General features: G+C 47.1%; 2 protein-coding genes across 2 annotated transcripts in view; one reads left to right on the top strand and one right to left on the bottom strand.

Moving 5' to 3' along the window:
* Positions 1–396: 396 nt before the first annotated feature.
* On the top strand, positions 397–11,378 carry LHFPL5 (LHFPL tetraspan subfamily member 5). Its single transcript, XM_036316117.1, has 4 exons — positions 397–812; positions 5,064–5,300; positions 9,962–9,987; positions 11,269–11,378. Exons 1-3 carry the CDS (start codon positions 401–403, stop codon positions 9,970–9,972), a joined length of 660 nt encoding a protein of 219 aa, XP_036172010.1. The 5' UTR covers positions 397–400; the 3' UTR covers positions 9,973–9,987; positions 11,269–11,378.
* Positions 11,379–16,360: 4,982 nt separating this feature from the next.
* Positions 16,361–19,748, bottom strand: part of SRPK1 (SRSF protein kinase 1) — a 76,842-nt gene continuing 73,454 nt past the window's right edge. The window contains 1 exon segment of the mRNA XM_036316116.1: positions 16,361–19,046. Within this exon segment, the coding sequence (XP_036172009.1) occupies positions 18,862–19,046 (185 nt within the window). The 3' untranslated portion in view covers positions 16,361–18,861.

Genomic DNA, 19,748 nt, shown 5'->3' with positions numbered 1-19,748 from the left:
GGGCCCCGCCTCCCGGGTCCCGGGCGCTGTCCGCGGTGCTGAAGCGGAGCTGTCCGAGGGGGAGGAGGGCCGGGCCAAGGGGCGGAGTCCCCGGAGCCCCGAGCAGAAAACCGGGAGGGGCAGGGCGGCGCCGGCGGCCCGAGGCCCCCGCGGGCGTGGGAGGAGGCAGGAGGCCCGAGGCCGCCGGCTGAAGCGGACCCCGGCACCTGGACGAGCTCCGGAAGGCGCACGGTTGTCCTCCTGGTCCGATTAACCCGCTCCTCCCCGCTGGAGGAGCCCTGACCTCGAGCCCTGACCTCAGCCTTCTCCCCAAACCCGGCTGAGGAGTGGCCCGCTCTGGGCCTCCCTCCGCGGACCCCGACTCCCAGCCCCGGCCCCCGCCCGGGCCCGCGCCCTCGCCATGGTGAAGCTGCTCCCCGCCCAGGAGGCGGCCAAGATCTACCACACCAACTACGTGCGCAACGCCAGGGCGATTGGCGTGATGTGGGGCACGCTGACCATCTGCTTCTCCGTGCTGGTCATGGCCCTCTTCATCCAGCCCTACTGGATCGGGGACAGCGTCAACACCCCGCAGGCGGGCTACTTCGGCCTCTTCTCCTACTGCGTGGGCAACGTGCTGTCCTCCGAGCTCATCTGCAAGGGCGGCCCTCTGGACTTCTCCTCCATCCCCTCCAGAGCCTTCAAGACTGCCATGTTCTTCGTGGCCTTGGCCATGTTCCTCATCATTGGCTCCATCATCTGCTTCAGCCTGTTCTTCGTCTGCAACACTGCCACAGTCTACAAGATCTGCGCATGGATGCAGCTGGCTGCGGGTGAGCGGGGCTCCTGGGCGGGCGGGCAGGGGCCACCCCAGGCCACAGGTGCAGCTGCACCATCCCATCCTCTGTGGAGGCTCTCGGTCCCCTACTCGGCTCGCCTCCTTCAGCCCAGCCCTACTCGATGCTCTATAGAAGCTTCTGAGAAGTAGCGGCTTGGCTGGAATGGAGAGGACCTCGGAGACCAGATTGTTCAACCTTGTCTTGCAGACGAGGAACTGAGGCCCAGAGAAGGCAAGTGACTTGCCCAGGAGCACAGAGCTGGTTGGTAGGAGAAATCAGGTGTCCTGACTCCCAGGCCATTACACCAGAGACTGCTGCTGCTCTGGGAGGGAGGAAAAAGGAAGCTTCCATTGTCAGCCATGTGGGAATGCAACCCAACGCAAGGCAGAGAGTGACGCCAGTCAAGCCCATTCTAGAGGCCCACATCACCCACTTCTGAGTATTTGTTCCGTCTCCTCTAAGGATCCCCAGGTCCCTGCCCTCACTCCTTCCCTCCCACCCCAAACTGCTCTCAGGGGAGACTCGAAGGCCAGCCATGGATTTAAAATGTTATGTGCATGTGACCTTTCCCGTAGAGACTTGCATTTAAGTTCTCTCTTTCATTGTGGAGTGGAAGTCTCTGTTCCCTAATTATAGGATTCCATGCTTGAGGTAGTAAGCGGAAGTGACAGTGTGTGATGTGGAGGGGTGCTGTGTAGGGGCTTTAAGACTATGTAGGGCAGGTGGTTACTATTGGTGCTCAGAGGCAAGACCTTCCAAGCCCCCTTTCCCTGCTCCTAGCTCCGGCAGGACTCAGTGGGCCAGCGGGTCCTACTCTCACCCAGAGCTCAAGAAAAGATGGCCTAAGACATTGTCCGCAGCCCTTGGTCCCTCCCCACCCCCAGGACTTCACTCAGCCTGTCTGTACTGGGGAGATGTCCAGGACAGCTGGGGACTGTGGACAGAATGAAACTGCTTTGACATGGTTGGCTAGAATGAGCAGTAGTGTTACCCTTAACAGAGGGAATGAAACAGGAGTCAGAATCCCAGACAACTAAACAAGCCTGTCAGGGTTGGAGTGGACCCCAGAGAGCTGCAGCCCTCTGCCCCCCAACGATAGATGAGGAGTCAGGGCTGAGAGAGATGATAAGACTTGGCCAAGCTGTAGCAGGTCGGCTGGCCACCGAGAGCTTAGGAGAACTAAGGCAGAGCCGCATGTTTACGCAGTACGATGGTTTGCAGAGTGCCCTCGCGTGTAGCATTCGAGGACCCTCATCACGACGCAATGAGGAGGGTATTCCTTCCGTTTTACAGACAAGGCCCCTGCGGGTAACTTGCCTTTGAGCACACACAGGTGGTGAGGGACAGAGCCTTTGGCTTCAGATCTTGTACCCAGGCCTTTCAGCAGGCTTCAGAGCTGCCTCCCACCCTGCGCCTCCCCCCATCCCCCCACCCCCCCATCTCCCTTTCCTCTGTAGTCTCTCTATAAGATGAGGGAAAGGCTGGGGCGGTGGTGAAGCAAGCCTCGGTGGGCAGTGGGGAGGAAGAAGGGAGAATGAAGGTTTAGCAGTTTTGTGACAAAGAGGAGTAGAATGGACCTTGACATGCTTGCCAACTGGCCTTGCATGTTAGAGTTATGGGGTGCCAGAGACACAAGCACCCCTCTCATTCTCTGCACTGCCCCTCCCCCAGCCTCCCGCAACAGGTATCACTTGCTGAACAGGCCCTGCTGGGAGGGCCTGGGTGGGGGAGGGGCTATTGGGCCATCTGAGCCAGACTCTGGGTCATGGAACTGGAGACACTGTTGGCAGTGGCCGGGTGCTGTCCCCTGAAACATTTATGCTGGGGGAGAGTAAAGGTGGTGTCATGTTCCCTCCCTCAGTGCTGGGGAAGGGAAGATGAGCCAAGGGAGAGATGGGGGGTGGGGAGGCGGGGGGTGGTGTCCCACAGCCAGCAGCTGGGAGATGCATCTATTTGATGAGGCCTTGACTGGTTAGCTTGACCTTGCCAAGATGCCTGGGTCCAAGGAAGGGAGCAGGAGAAGGGAAACCTTCACAACGTTAGAGCTCTGGATGCCAGGTGTAGGCTGTGTGATCCCAGCTCTAGCAACGCAGCAGGGCCAACTGCTTGTCTCTGTGAATCTTGGTAACCTCATCTGTATGATGTAGCAACAGAACCCTCTGCACCGCTCTTACAAGGAGGGGATGATGCAATGCATGCAAAACATGGTTCTCGCTCACTGAGGGTCGGGTGGGGGCTCTGCCCTCACTGTGCTCTCTGGAACCCAGGCTGATCGAGCATCACCTGTCACTGGAGGAGAGGGGGCTCCGGAAGGTCTCCCCCAAGCTGTTAAATGCTCTGGCCTAGAAATGCACATACCAGGCTGATCTCATACCAACAGGGGGAGCGCACAGGTTTTACCAAAGAGCTCTGGGAGGGTCCCCAACCCTAAATATCTTCCTCAAACACTTCTCAGTTTGTCGCTAAGTCTGAAATGTCACCGCCAAACACATGCAGCTCTTCGGAGATGTCACAACCTGGGAGTAGAGGGAATGAACGTTGAAGTCGAGAGAGTCAGGAGCCATGAGAAGGCACTGGCTTCTCTGAGACCTGTTTTCCAACCTTACAAATGGGACATTACTACATGGCCTTCTTCACAGAACTATTTTCAGGTCAAGAGAAACATGCAAGATGAAGTATTTTGTGATCTAGAAAAGAAGTACATATATGACTTCCTCTTGTAAACAAATCAAAGGCAGGCGATGGACTTGTGGGGAGGTGGACCCTGATCGCGCACGTCCCTGTGCACTCGTTTGACCCGCTGGCCTCCCTCGCGGAGCTAGATGAGCCACCTTAGGTGACGCTGGGTCCTGTGAGGCACTTTGTGAGGGGCGCCCGGGTAGGCGCAGCCTTGAGACCAGAGAGGGGCCTGTGGAGAGGGGCCCGGGTCGGAAAGGGCCCCCTGGCCGGCCTGGCGGCTGTGCTCGGGGTCACCCCAGTCACATCCCAGGATTGTGTCACCTGTCTGTGCAGCGTGGGGAGGCACGGCAGAAGCGGGGGCAGGCGGGGAGTGGGCTCGGGCTGTGGACACTGTCACAGATGGGCAACAGTAGAACTCTCGGTGCCAAGTATGTGCGGCCCTGTGCTGAGCACCTTCCAGTCCTGACTCACTGGACTCTCCCTGCAAGGCAAACAGCTGGGTATTGTTATCACCCCCACTTTACAAACAAGGAAACTGAGGCAAAAAGCGTAAGTAGCTCGCTGGAGTCACACGGCTGGTTAGCCCAGAGCTGGGCTGGCAGTGAGCTGTTCCTAGTGAGACAGCCACCCACCCGGAGGAGAGCTTTCAAAGCAGGCGTCCCGAGCCCACCCTGATCTGGAACCAGCACTTTAAACGAATATGCCAGGGGATTCTCAAATTCAGGAAGTGTGGGCAGCTGCACGGTGCTGCCCTGGAGGGGAGGACGCCTGATGCTTGAACAGAAGGTTCATGAGGAAGCAGGCAGAGCCGGGCTGGGCTTCTGTATTCAGTGAATCTAAGATCCCTGGGCTGAAGGACACACCACTACCCTTCCTGCTGTAAAAGGAAAACACTTCTCATAAGTCAGTGGTTCTCAACCTTCCTAATGCCGCGACCCTTTAATACAGTTTCTCATGTTGCGGTGACCCCAACCATAAAATTATTTTCGTTGCTGCTTCATAACTGTAATTTTGCTACTGTTATGAATTGTAATGTAAATATCTGATATGCAGGATGTATTTTCATTGTTACAAATTCAACATAATTAAAGCATAGTGATTAATCACAAAAACAATATGTAATTATATATGTGTTTTCTGATGGTCTTAGGTGACCCCTGTGAAAAGGTCGTTTGACCCCCAAAGGGGTCGCGACCCACAGGTTGAGAACCGCTGTCATAAGTGATGGCCTGACCTTTCTCACCACGGGTTTCAGAGATGTTGAAATGTGAACAAAGGTACGTCTTAGGAGTGATGAGTTCTCTGGGCCCGGACCAGATTTTGGAGGCCGGGTGAGCCAGCTGAGCCTGGTGGGACCCCTTGTCCTGTGCAGAACCCGCCCTGGGCTTGGAGCCGCTCCCTGCTGCTCCCGGTAGCTGCCCGGTGTCCTACAAAGGTGGCAGGAGCTGCCCGTGTGCCTCTCATGGCTGTTAGCACAAGGAAAAGGGAGGTGGCAAGATAACAGCAGTGCGAGGCTGGTGCGGGCTGAGCACACCCAACCCACACAGCCGCCCTCTGCCCCTTCAGCCACAGGCCTGATGATTGGCTGCCTGGTCTACCCCGATGGCTGGGACTCCAGTGAGGTGCGGCGCATGTGCGGGGAGCAGACGGGCAAGTACACGCTGGGCCACTGCACCATCCGCTGGGCCTTCATGCTGGCCATCCTCAGCATCGGAGATGCCCTTATCCTGTCCTTCCTGGCCTTCGTGCTGGGCTACCGGCAGGACAAGCTGCTCCCCGACGACTACACGGCCGATGGACAAGGTAACGCTCCCCAGGGAGGCGGGGCTTCCTCCCAGCCAGTCACCTGGGCTGGGCCCTGGCCCAGAGATGGGGACACAGCCCTTGTCGCAGGCAAATAAAATGCAGAGGGTTGCAATCCGGGCAGTGCTGTGGGGCAGAGGCTGTCCATGTAAAAGGGTGCCCCCTGCTTTCTCAGGGAGTCCTGATCCAGTTGGGAGCCAGGCCTGCCTCCCCTAGAAAGCAGCCCTGGACTGCAGATGGGGGAGCCCAAGCTCTCCAGGTAGCCTGGGGGTTCTCCATATGCCCATCCTGTTTGTGTCCTCTCATCCGCATCCTACCCCTCAGTCACAGAAGACAGTTGAAGCGACACTGGAGGCCGGGCAGACATCCGGGAAGCCTCCGGACTGCCTCCCACTGGCCTCCCTTCCTCCCGGGCGCCTCTCATTAAGCCCTTCCACTGTCTGGAGGGGCTAACTTCCAGCACATGCGCTTCACCGCCTTGTCACGGGGCAAGGCTGTCTCACACCCCGTGGGCCTGAAGCGCCTACTCCCAGCAGGTGGCCACTATCCGGCCTGTCCTAGCTCTGGCCTCGTTCCCCGTAGCCGTCCTCACATCGCCCACTGACCTGAACTAGAAGATGCAGGCAAACTCCCTTCCCCGGTGACCAAAGACCCTTCCCAGGTGGAGGCCTGAAGCCCTCCAGGGAGACCACCTGGAAGTTCAGAGAGGAGGAAGCAAAGAGGGGCACAGAACTCGGGTCTTCTCTGGCTCAGCACTTCTCTAGAGGGAAATGATTGGAAACCAAATTACTAGAAAGAGCTGGACCAAGGGGGAGAGAATGGGTCCTGGGGATGCTGAGGGCCTGGGTCCCTTGCAGGCCCTGTAAAGGAAAGGGAAATGGAAGCAGTATTTACTGAGCCTCCTCTGTGTGCAGGAGTGATGCAAGGTTCTTAGGGGCCATTTTATTTAATCTTCACAGCAACCCTGCAAGGAAAGGTTGGAGGTGGGGATCCCAGCAATCTACACAGCTTTCTGCATCGAGGGTTCTTCCAGGGAGGCCTCAGCAGGAGCTGGAGGCAGGCTGCCTAGGTCTCAGCTTCAAGGGCCATCTGTCTGGACACAGGCACAGAGCATTTTTATATCACTCATTTGTGTTCTTTCTTGAAAATGTTTTTGACTGGTTTTGAGAGAGAAAGGAAGGGAGAAGGAGAGAAACACTGATCTGTTTCCATCCATACCCACCCTACTGGGGATGAATCCGAAACCTGGGCATGTGCCCTGACCAGGAATCAAACTGGCGACCCTTCGGTGCATGGGACGATGCTCAAGCAATGGAGCCACATCAACCAGGGCTCATTTGTATTCTTTTCTCAGAAGAAATTCTTTGAACTAGAAAGAAATTTTATTCACAGAAGTCCTCTTTAAAGTGCTTTCTTAACTACTCAACGAAGTCGTTATTGCTGCTGACAAAGCACAGCATTGGGCCAGGAGAGCAGTCTGAATCCCAGTTCTTCTGAGCCACATTACCAGTGTCCTTTCCAGGACAAAGGGGGTCATGAACCCCTGCTCTGCTACCTCCATTGTTGTGCGGCATAAATGAAACAATGACAGCAGAAAGGAAGACCTGCACCATATATAGTTGCTAATCTACTCTTTAGAGGTTATGGAAGCAAAGTAAATGAGAATGGGCTTTAGAGTCAGACCTGGGTTTAAAGCTTTGGCCCCATTGTTAACGAGCTGTGTGACTTTGTAAAGGTTACTTAACTTCTCTGAGTCTCAATTTCCTCATCTGAGCCTCATTTCCATGGGGTTAAGTAACCTACTTCAAAAGATTGTGCTCAGGAGCAAGATAAAAATATCTGCTCTTGTGACTTCATTGAAGATTGTACTGGAGTTTACAACCAGTGCAATTAGTCAAGAAAAAGAAATAAGAGAACTTGAATTTGGAGAGGAAGAAGTAAAAATAACTTTTTAACAGATGACATGATTTTGTATATAGAAAATCCTAAATAATCCACTAAAAAACTATTAAAGCTAATACGCAACTTCAGCAAGGTTGCAGGATATAAGAGCAATGTACAAAAATCTATTGGATTTGTATACACTCAAAATAAACAATATGAAAATGAAATTAAGAAAAATATCACTTACAATAGCATAAAAAATAAAATAGGAAAATTTAACAAAAGAAGTGCAAAGTATATACATGAAAAATTTTAAACATTGTTGAAAAAAAGGCCTAAATAAATGAAAACATCCATGTTCATGGATCAGAAGACTTAATATTGTTAAGCTGGCAATATTACCCAAACTAATCTACAGATTAGATGTGATCGCTATACAAATCCCAGGTGGCTTTTTGCAGAAATTGACAAGCTGATCTTAAATTCATGTGGAAATGCGAGACCAAGAATAGCCAAAACCACCTTCAAGAACGAAGTCAGAGGATGACATATCTTGATCTCACCACTTACTAAAGAAGCGACAGTAATCAAGATGGTGTGCCACCTGCCTAAGAACAGACATACAGACCAATGGAATAATCAAACTGAGAGACCAGAAATAAGCCCAAACATCTAGGGCTGACTGATTTTCAACAAGGATGCCAACACCATTAAATGGGGGAAATAACAGTCTTTCAAGAAATGGTGCTGGAACAACCAGATATCTACATGCAAAACAAAACAAAAATTAAGTTGGACCATCCACCTTACATCATATATAAAAATTAATTCGAAATGGATCAAAGATCTACTTGCAAGATATAAAACTCTTAGAAGAAAATATAGGTGTCAATCTTCATGACCTTGGATTAGGCAGTGGTTTTTTAGATATGACACCTAATACACAAGCCACCAAACCACCCCCACCCCCAACAGACAAATTGGATTTTATCAAAATTGAAAACTTTTGGGCTTTAAAGGACACCATTAAGATAATGAAGACAACTCATATATTGGGGGAAAATATTTGCAAATCATAAATTATAATTCCAGTATCCAGAATATGTTAAGAACTCTTACAACTCAACCATAAGAATACAAATAACCCAATTTTTATTTTTTTAAAATAGATTTTTATTGATTTCAGAGAAGAAGGAAGAGGGAGAGTTAGAAACATCAATGATGAGAAAGAATCATTGATTGACTGCCTCCTGCATGCCACCTACTGGGGATCAAGGCCGCAACTTGACTGGAATCAAACCCAGGACCTTCAGCCCGCAGGATGATGCTCTATCCACTGAGCAAAACCAGCTACGGTCAAATAACCCAATTTTTAAAATGGCAAAGGATTTGAATAGACATTTCTCCAAAGAAGATATACAAATGGCCATAAGCACATGGAGATACTCAACATCATTAGTCAGTAGGAAAATGCAATTCAAAACCACAATGAGATAGCATTTCACACCTACCAGATGGCTACAATCGAAAAGATGAACAAGTATTGGTGAGCATGTGAGACCTTGGAGCCCTCGTACACTGCTGGTGAGAATGTGAAATTGTGCAGTTGCTGTGGAAACAGAATGGGAGTTCCTCAAACAGTTAAACACAGTTACCATGTGACACAGCAATTCCACTCCTAGGTGTATATGCAAGAAAACTGAAAACATATGTTCACATAAAAACTTGTGCATGAATGTCCATAATAGTGAAAAAGTGGAAACAATCCAAATGTGCATTAACTGATGAATGGTGAACAATATGTATATATCCACACAATGAAATATTATTCAGTCACAAAAAGGAACGAAATACTGAAAACTGCTACCATGTGAATCTTGAAAAAGTAACATTAACCTCACTGATGTGGTTCAGTGGTTGAGCGTCAACCTAGGAACCAAGAGGTCACGGTTCAATTCTTGGTCAGGGCCTGTGCCAGGGTTGTGGGCTTGATCCCCAGTGTGGGTGTGCAGGAGGCAGCTGATCAATGATTCTCTCTCATCACTGATGTTTCTATCTCTCCCTTTCTCTCTGAAATGTATCTATCTATCTATCTATCTATCTATCTATCTATCTATCTATCTAATTATATTAAGAGAAAGAAGCCAGACACAAAAGACCATATATTGCATGACCCCATTTATAAAAAAATGTTCAGAACAGGTAAACCCATAGAGGCAGAAAGTAGATTTTAGTAGTTGCCTAGGGTTAGGAAGAGGGAGAAGTTGGGAGTGATAGCTAATGGGCACAGAGTTTCTTGGATGAGAACATTCTAGAATTAGATAGCAGTGATGGTTGCACAACCTAGTGAATATCCTTAAAACCACCAAGTTGTACACTTTAAATGAGTAAAATTTATGTTTAAAGGATTGTGCTGTTTAGATAGTGCATATAAAACACTAACACTGCCTGCATATTATAGCCGATTAATCAACATTAGTTCTCTTCCCCCTTCTTTCTGGTAACCCCACGTTTCACATCATCCATTTGCCCAACCAATTAAGGGCTCCTGTGCTCAGTTGTGCAGACTCCTGGGGGTGCAGTGGTGAGGGGAGAAGTCTAACTTGGACCTAAGGCCTGATGCTGGAGACCATCTAGCAATATGGAATTATAAACTGGTAAATGTTATGAACAGAAATGCAAAGCTTTCTTGAGAATGAATGAGGAATTTGATGGGGAATTATCCCGAAAACAAGGCTTGGTTGTAAGCAAGCACTGTGTTCTCTTTCTCCTTGCAGAGGAAGTCTGAAGCAGCTGAAGGGCGGTGAGTACTCCACAGGAAGGTGGTCTGCCTGCCTCGGATGGGCTGTGGCTTCTGCCTCTTCATTGAATCCTCAGCCGGAATGACTCATGGGGCTGGGCTGTGGGGGCTGCGAGGTGGCCTGGGGACCACCCAGGTAGGACTTGGCTGGTATCTGAGCCCTTCACTGAGGGTTAAACGGCAGCCTTTTAGTTTTGCTTTTGTCTTGAGAAGTGGAAAAAGAGCAGGGAGAGAATTCACAAGACAGTTTCATAACATCTGTCTGTGGAGCGTGGTGGACAAGAACGCCTTTCAGAAGTCATGACTGTAATGTGGGCTCTGACGTTAAGAAACTGGAAGTGATTTGTAAGACATTTCCTAGAAAAACCTAATAAAATAGAAAACGTAAGAGGAAAACAAATATCCCAGGAAGCTAGGCAAATAGAATTGCTGTACTGATATTACATTTACTCCCATGCTTCCTGATAGCTGAGGCAGAAAGAAAGCTAGTTTTAATGTATGCCTGGAAAACAGCACGGCACATCAATATCCTCACTGTCCTTTAGGTTTCCAAACGGTGACTGAGCAAGAACATTAAGGAACACGTTCTAAAGAACGATAAAGCAAAGCCCAGGACAGTGTCAGCTCCCTCACAGCTGCCCTTGACCTCCCTACAGTGGGGCAGGCACTTTGTATGGGTGGGAGGGAACATCTCCCTTCAAACTACGTTAATTTTTCCAAATCACCTTCCAATCTGTGACCACGTACATATACTTTTTTGAATAATTTAAAGTCAGCATTGCACCTCTTTAGCTGTTTCTCATGCTTTAATCTGCACCCAATAGCCTGGGGATCTTGTTCAAGTGCAAGTTCTGACTCCATGGGATCAGGCCACGGACACTGCCTTCTAACCAGCTCTCCAGTGATGGCCGCGGGAATTGGGATCACACTTCAAATAGCAAATTTTTCCTTTTCCCAATGTTCATTATGAAAGACTTTAAAAGTTGCCAATTGCTAAACTGGACCGTGGTTATCAGCCATTTTGGGTTGCTGTCATAGCTTTCCGATAGAGTGGGATGAGAGTCAAAGGCAGCTGCCTCTCTCTGTCTGCTCCCCTTTTTTGCACTACCTTTTATTTACATTTTAACGGACATGAATTTTTTTGAGGGGCATTGCATACTCTCATACACTAATGAGGAAGATGCATGCCTGGGTAGAAATGAATCAAAATGTGAGCATTCATGGAGCTTTTTCTTGGCTTTAAAAGTATCAAATCTCACAATCTCAAACTCTGTTGTTTTAAAGATCACAGGTCATCCATTTCCGTGACACTGGAAACTTCCGGAGTAGGATTCTTCAGAGATGAACTTGTTCCTGCCCACTTCCTGTCCGAAGCCCTTTGCTGCAGGATTAGAACCTGGTGGGCTCCTGAGATAGGCCGCCCTCTGTCTACAGAACTTTCCAGAGAAGCAGAACTGCAGTGAGCATACCAACGATATTCAGACTCAGTCCCTCTCTCCTGATGGGGGCCCCAAGTTCTCTTTCGATCCCTTCATATGTGCAAATTATTTTCCCTCTTGAGACCTCTCTGTGAGAGGAGAGGGTGAATGAGTCCATGCCCAGGCGCCTCCAGGTCTGACTCCCACAGCCAATTATCTGAAGGCCTCCAGGGAAGGCACATGGGTCACTGCCCCTGCTCTCAAGGGCGTCTGAACACGAGGCGGCTAAGTGAGCTGGATCACCTCAGGTTGAAGTTTTGAGGGGCCTTTGCATCTTATTTCTCACATTTTGTTCCTTATTGATGCTCAGGAGGTGGGTGAGGAAGAGGCCCCCGGAACCGAGGCCGTTAGGAAGCCTAATAAAGACTGGGCGAACATAGGACCTAAAAACTTGAGACTGAATTTTTTTCCTGTGGGACCCCCAAATCACACTTTTCACAGAGCCCACACTGACCCAATCAGAACTGGATCCCAGACTCATAAATCTACTTGTGTTCAAGTAACTGGTTATAATAACCACCGATACATCTTGTAAAACACTTTGGGTTTGGCACACTAAATGGTGGAAGCTTTGCAGGCCCCGGAGGGGCACTCAGTCTGGGTGGCAGTCACTGGAGCAGTGCCAACACGATAGGCTCTTTAGGCTGTTTCCTGCCTGGGGGATGACGCGGAGAAACAGGGTCTTGTTGATTATCCGCGGTATGATGCCCAGGAAGAGGTGTTTCCTGCGTGGGCGGGTTCCCCCACAGGCGCGGTAAATGCTGAACAGGCTGTTGGGGACCTCGTCCTAGCTGGTCCAGCAGCAGTCAGGCGTCGTTTTCCTGGGCTGTAGCGCATGACATTTGCACCAATGCACTCCGACCACCTGCCCAGTCAGGGCAGCGACCTTTCTCCAGTGCGGACTGATGAGGGGTGAGAGCCTCCCAGTACTGTCCCTATTGTTGCTGATGAAAAATTTTATTATTAAAAAATATTTTTATTGATTTCAGAGAGGAAGGGAGAGGGAGAGGAACACCAATGATGAGAATCACTGATCGACTGTCTCCTGCCAAGTCCCACACTGGGGATCGAGCCTGGGCATGTGCCCTGACTGGGAATTGAAACTGTGGTTCATTGGTCGACGCTCAACTACTGAGCCACGCCGACTGGGCTGATGGGAACTTTTAGAATGGGATTTAAGGAAGATCATATTCATATTTTCTAGTGCTGAAAAAAAAATTTCAGAGCCAGGCACCTACTTTATGCAAGCTTGATGAATGACAGAATTTCCGTAAGTTCTGTAGGTGAGTTTTCTATCTATATTTGTTCATTTATTCCTTTAAAAGTTTAAAAGTTTTTGATTTTAGAGAGGGAAACATCGATTGACTGCATCCCACACCCCTACCGGGAATCGAACCCATGACCTTTTGGTGCACAGGACAATGCTCCAACCGCGCCACACTGGCCAGCGCTGTTCATTTATTTTATACAAAACACAGACATTTCTAAAAGCCTCTCCACCTTCAAAATATTTCTCATTGAAATGGCAACTATCAACAGAAGCTTCTGGAGGCTGAAGGTGCACCTTCAACAGCTGGCCCCCGCACTGCCGGGCACAGCGAGCTTCAGTGCTGGGAAGAAACTGCAAATGAGTCACCACCCGGCGCTCCCCTTCAGCTCTACCTTCAGGGAAACTCAGAACTCAGCCTCTCCAATGTTAGTAATAATTTTTGTTGATAGTAACTCTAAAGTGGTTTTACCTTTAATACATTTTTAAAAGGCACCTCCAATCTCATCTTTGAAAGTATATAGAAAGTCAATAAAACTAGACTCCTCTAACCAAGTTGCTTTATTCCTTGCTCACTCACTCCTGTCTTGCCTGTCTTTGGCTGGGGCTAGGGACAGTTGTGATGCCCAAGCCTCACCAACGACTAACAGATATGGCCAAGAGAGGAAGCACAGGTCATTTATACCTGAAGTGTGGACTGGAAAGATACCCCAAATGTTTTCATTATTTTACATCCCTGTATATTACCTTTGCTGCATAAAAAAACTACCCAGAACTCAGTGCCTTTAAAATATGTTTCACCCTGGCTGGTGTGGCTCAGTTGGCTGGGTATTGTCCTGTACACCAAGAGGTTGCCAGTTCGATTCTTGGTCAGGGCGCATGCCCGTTGTAGGCTTGGTCCCAGGTGCGGTGTGTGCAGGAGGCAGCTCATAGACGTTTCTCTAAAAAACCAACCAACCAACCAACCATTTCAGTTCCTGTGGGTTGGGATCGGAAAGTCTCAGCCAAGTCTCCTTAGTGCGGCAATGAAGGTGCTGGAAGGGATTCCGAGCTCTGGTTGCCTGCAGGGCTGTTTCTCAGAGGCTGTTGCACTGAGGGGTTCACAGCCGTATTCACATGGCACCTCAGAGCAAGGGTTCTGAGATGAGCAAGTTGCAGAGAAGTCACAGCCCTTTTGTAATCCAATCTCAGAAATGACATTGTTGTGTTTGCCTTAATCTGTTAGTCACAAAGTCCAGCCCACATTCAAGGCAAGGGGATTATAAGTGTGTGAATAACAGGAAGGAGGAGTCATTGGGGTCCTTTAAAATTGGTTTTCAGTTACCCAATTTACTTTTTGGTGTCATAATTAAGTACTTTAATTTCCTGCTGGGATAGGCGTTTACCAGAATGCTTTACTGGAACCAAGATTAGATTCTAGTAACCTCATATGCTGCTGATGAGGTTGCTCAAGATGCAAGGGCCCTGATCCTGAAAGCCCCCCTCCCCCACTTTTGTTATCTAACCTCAAGAGGACTTAGAATAGAGTCCACTAATCCCCAGCATTCCTCTATATTTGGTAAAACCATAGCTACCAATGCAGTATTTTAGGTGCACAACTTCTAAGAACATAGCTCCAACTGTCGACAGCTGATGCACCTTCTGAAATACAGCCTCGTTCTGCCAATTGGAGGACAAGGATTGTTGTGTTAAAATGAAAAAAGCCAGGTCTGCATTGACAAGAGAGATTATGATAAAAAGTGAACTTGGGAGAATATAAAATCAAATTTATTACATATTAAAAGCCTCCTCCCTTTATAAGGAATGGTGCGATGGGTAACAAAACTAGGCGCTAATGTAAACTTGCTTAATTACTTAGTTAAAACAACATGGTCTCAAATTTCCTGGCTTTCCGACTGGGATATCTGATTTCACAAGGACTTGGTGTGGACTAGTATCTGTGCAAAGGCTTAAAGACAAATGCATATCACACACTTAGTTTTTAACCCAACTTTTAAAAACAAGACCTTAGTGATAGAACAAATTCTGCCTTTGGCAGTTTTCTTAATGCTTAGAGCATCAGCCCCCCCACTGCAGGGTTGCAGGTTCGATCTCTAGTCCGGGAATGCGTGCAGGAGGCAACCAATCAATGTTTCTCTCCCCTTCCTTTCCTTCCCACTTTCTCTAAAAATCAATGGAAAAAATATCCTCAGGTGAGGATTAACACATCAATTCCTCAAGGCCCATATATTGCTTTATATAAATGTTTATATTTTTATCTTCATATAGTTCTGAAGACAGAAAGAGCTGTTACCAATGCCTTGTTAACTCCAAAGGCACGAAATTGGTGGGCAAAGTTCAGATTCTATTGCCAATAAATCACAATTTTCTGTGACACAGAAGACTAAGAGCAACTCACATTCCTTAGAAGGCCAAACTGGAAGACTCCACAGGCTTCAAAAATAAAAGAACAGGCAGTAAGGAAGTCGATTTATAACCTGGCCCTTTCTGCAGCAACTATAAATGACTTCCCTCTAGACACTTGGGGCAGATGGAAAGTTAAAGTGGGGTTGTACTCCACCCGTTTGCTGGTTCCTTTGAGAGTTGGCTATAAGCTCTCCTAGGCAGTACTTACGTTTTCCACACTCCTGAGTTCTAGGTCTATGTATTTAACACAAGGTTTAGAGTGAATGCCCAGAGTGGTCTGCTGAACATAATGGTTTGATGAATCCTGATTTAATATTTTTAGGTTGTTTTTAAAACAAGTTCCATTATCATTAACACTATAATATGAATACACGATGTATGTCTTAAATATGGCACAAAACAAATTAACTAGAGCAGTTTATGTAATTCAGGGATAGGAAAGGACTTACTATGAATAACATTAAAAATATCCCAAATAAAAATGAAAAGCAAATTAAAACCTAGAAAAGAATGTGATGGAAAAAGTAAAACAATGCATTTCTAAGTCCTTATTAAGTCACCAGAAAGGAAGCATGCCAAAAGAAAGCTGGGTAACGTGGGCAAATAACCTAAAATTACAAATGGCCAATAAGACCCATGAAAGAAGTTTCTGACTTCAGACATGCCCTTTTTTGGGCAAGCTGGCTACTAGGAACAAAACGAGTGCGATTCTAACAGGCTCATTCAAACACACTTGGTCAGAGCAGAACAGCCCAACTGTTCTCCATAGGAGTTAGGTGATATTTATTAAAACCTTAAAAATGTGCTTACTCTCTGGCCCAGCCATTCCATTTCTAAGAATTTATCACAGGAGTGAATCAGACAAGTACACAAAACCTGTGTATGCGTGTTCACTATGCCAGTGCTTTAGCCAGTCCACAAACCTTTAGCATTCTGCACACGGTGATTGCAACCTGAGGAAAAAACACACCACGAATATTCTGGGACAAATGCTGTCAGATGCAGGAATAACAATTTTCTTAGACTTTCCAAAATGTACTGCTAGTCCACCCCAATCCCAACTTAAAGACAGAAGCAAAGCTACAAACCTCACTGAATAGCATGTGTTCAGGCTGTAGTTTTGTTGTATATTTAAGTTCAAAAAGCACAGAGCTGATCCCTTCCTCCACTCTGAAGCGTGGGTCAGACCAACCTGGGCAGTAAACGAACACGTTTTCTGGAAACATGTGGGTTATTAAACCGTTTATTGTATTGCATTTACAAAGAAAACAGAATGCATCCAGTAGAAAGAGTAAAAATGGACTCAGGGTTTTATTTTTAACTGACAGCAAATAGAAATCCTTTTGTGAGACCGTGGCAATTTGACGTATTATAATTAAATTCAATAAGGTACACAGGGTACTTGGAAGATCAAATTCTACAGCTGCCTCTTTCTACGGCTTCTAATTCATCTGGCTCCTTAAATAATGGGGGAAGCCCTTATGTCACGAGAAAGAGTTCCAAAATGAAGTTACAGGTTCTACTAAAAGTTCTTTTCATGTCAACTGTTAAAATGGGGCTATTTGTGTTTTTGTTATTTCATCTTAATATCATAACCAGAATTCCTGTAATCCCACAGTTGTGATTTGACAGTGTAGAATTCAGTTCTAGTCTGCTATTGCTTTAGATGTATATATATCGCAGAAAATCCAAAGTGGATTAGAATTGCTGAAGGATTTTCCCTGCCGTTGTTTGGTACAATCTATTCTCTTTATTCTTGATAGATGCATAGGCAGCCTCACTTAAAATTCTTTCTATAGGGCCGGGCCAGTGTGGCTCAGTGGTTGAGTGTCGACCTATGAACAAGGAGATCAAGACTTGATTCCCGGCCAGGGCACACGCCCAGGTTGCAGGCTCGGTCCCTAGTAGGAGGCATGCAAAAGGTGGCCAAATAGTGATTCTCTCTCATCATTGATATTTCTATCTCTCCCTCTCCCTTCCTCTCTGAAATCAATAAAAATATATTTTAAAAAATTAAAAAAAGATGGTTTCTACAGGAACATGTATGATTTCAGGACTACCCAATCAAGGATCCAATGAACGGCTTGCCATAGTTATTCAGGGTAATGTGTAAACTGGATTGCATAATTGCACCACTTTTTCCTTTCCCACTGTTGGTGAATGAATGACAGAATCTATATTCCAATTCCCGTACAGAAAGCTGGCTACCCGTCTCCTTGGGAGCTTTGCTAGCAGAGCCTCACGCTGCACCTCCTTGGCTTCTGTGAATCAGTCCTGGAGCGCTTCCGGAGTGCGATCCCGAGGCCCTCTTGGTCCATGTTCAACAAGCGGCTGTGGCCTCTATCATGCCCCTTTTACTTTTCAATATGAACTGAGAAATATGCAGTCTAGGGCAAGTCTGAGAGAGACCCACCCTAAAATAAAATTCATAAAGCCTTTTCTCATTTGAAAAAGAAAACACCTCAAATACATCCAATCATCTCAAAATTGCAGTTAAAAACTTACATTATACAAGGAAATAGCAGCAGAGAATGGTTAATCCTAAACCAACCACACACACACACACAAAAGACCCAAACCCTCAAAATAATGAAACAAGTGCCAACTCTCCCTCCCTCCCCCTGCCCCGGTTCTTTTTTCCTGGGATTTCATTTAAGAAATTCATTTAAGACCTGCAGCCTCTGAGAAAATGAGAAAGGCAAAGCCACAGAGGGAAACTGCTCCAAAGCTGAATTTTGGACAAGGCAAAGAAAATGCTGTAAATAACATTTGGGGACCATTTGGAAAAGGATTAAGAACTCTAGGACATTTTCTTGTTAGATGGGAAATCTCTGAAGCCCAGATCTCCTTTCTAGAGTCAGCCTGAATTCTTTAGCCATGGGAAATAAACTCAAGTGAAGTGAGTCAAATGCCAGCCAGGGATTCAAAAAACCCCCCAAGACCCCTCAAACAGCCTATCAAAATAACTGCTTTTAGGACAACAGAAGACATGTAGGAAAGGACAGTTTGCAGGACACCTGTGGTTCTGAAGAAATAACTAGTTAATGGTTCTGTTTTTGTTTCCGTCAAAAATCAGACTGAAGTTGCAAGACTCTTAGAATTATTAAGAGAACATGACATTATTTTGAACAGTGATATAATGGTACCCAAATTTGGTGTTTATACAGCGCATTTAAAAATAGACAGTAGCTTAAAAGTCGCAGGAAAAAATGTGAACATAGAGAACAACAGAAACAATCCAGGAAGATGGTGCAGCCTGGATACAGCAAGTTTAATGTCTCTGCTGTACAGAGAGTCACCCTTCCCCCCTTCTCATCCTTATGCTGGCAAGAGGATATGCATTAGAAAATTTGACTCTTAGAGTCAGTGAATAAAAGGATGAGCTCCTACATATTCATAGCTCTTTTTAAAAAGGCTGCTTATTATTTAAAGGATGTCCTAATGGAAAGACAAGGGCACAGGGCGAGAGGCTGTTCCACATTTTAGTCCGTTAGTCTTTGGCAAAGCCCAATCAAGGCCAAATTCACCTAGGATGCCCAATGGCTGTGGGGGAATCTCCACAGGGTCAAGTAAGCAGACCCAAATGAACATGTTGGAAAAATATAAAAAGCCGCCCAAAACCTAGAAACCCTTGAAGAAAGAGCTTCACCTGAAAAGGGAGAGGGAAATGCTTGGAGGGAAGCGGAGGGGCGGCGTGTGGTCTCTGCTGCGGAGCTGGGCTGGGGCTTAGGAGTTGAGCCAAGGGTGCCGGAGACAGTCAGCGGCAGTGGCTCTCTTCTCGGGGATCAGCTCCAACATGGGCAGTAAGAAATCCGTGAAGCCAGCTGCCTCTTCCTGAGACCACTCATATTTCTCCACTAGAACCTCAAAAAGACCCCAGGGTTTCAGCTTCGTGATGTGTTTCAGGTCACCTATGGTAAAAAGCAGTACAAAAGAAACTGACCAACACTGACAAATGACAAGATTCCATTGTGGAAACCCAGTAGCAAATCCAGGTAATCTATAGAGAATCAAATTTTACCATCAGAATCTAACTCTCCATCTATAAAGCACCTCCCCTTCTCTACTCTAGTCCCTGGAAAGAAGTATCTCCATTTTTTCATGAGGGCCTAAAAATGTAAGGGAACTTGTTTGTTCCACCGTTCCAGAATTTTAGCCCTGGTCAAACTGGGTAGGGATATCAGGACCTATTTACTGAAATGAGGATTAAATGCCTGTATAATCCAGATGTATTCAATATGGTGTTCAAAGGCAGTTTACAACCATATACCAAAAACACTTTGCATGTACTCTCTTTTCTTGGCTTGACAGTCGAGTAAATGTTACTTAAAAAATGGGCAGTCTTTAAAAATAAGGAGTTAAGAAAACAACAAAATAAATAAAAAATAAGGAGCTGAATGAACCCCATACAGCTTTCAGAGATGCTGTGCCACCCTTGGTACTATTCTGGAACCTCAATTTAAGATAAGTCAATTTGCCAGGGCTTAAGGTAAATGCTGCTTTAATGTGTTTTCTCGTGCGACACTCATCGGAAGCCTCTCATGTGGGCAGTGAGCGCCAATTTAATCACTTGCTTGGCAGAGGCTCGTATTACCCTGACTTTGCACACAAGG

This window comes from Myotis myotis, unplaced genomic scaffold (genome assembly GCF_014108235.1).
Source record: "Myotis myotis isolate mMyoMyo1 unplaced genomic scaffold, mMyoMyo1.p scaffold_m19_p_7, whole genome shotgun sequence".
NCBI classification, from domain to species: domain Eukaryota; kingdom Metazoa; phylum Chordata; class Mammalia; order Chiroptera; family Vespertilionidae; genus Myotis; species Myotis myotis.
The sequence above is the reverse complement of the archived record's forward strand: the minus strand, read 5'-3'. Positions and strand labels throughout refer to the sequence as shown.

Bases quoted from the DNA above. Each gene is read 5' to 3' on its own strand.
- LHFPL5 (XM_036316117.1), top strand. From the start codon at position 401: ATGGTGAAGCTGCTCCCCGCCCAGGAGGCGGCCAAGATCTACCACACC. The intron at 813-5,063 runs GTGAGCGGGGCT...CTGCCCCTTCAG, and splicing joins ATGGATGCAGCTGGCTGCGG to CCACAGGCCTGATGATTGGC.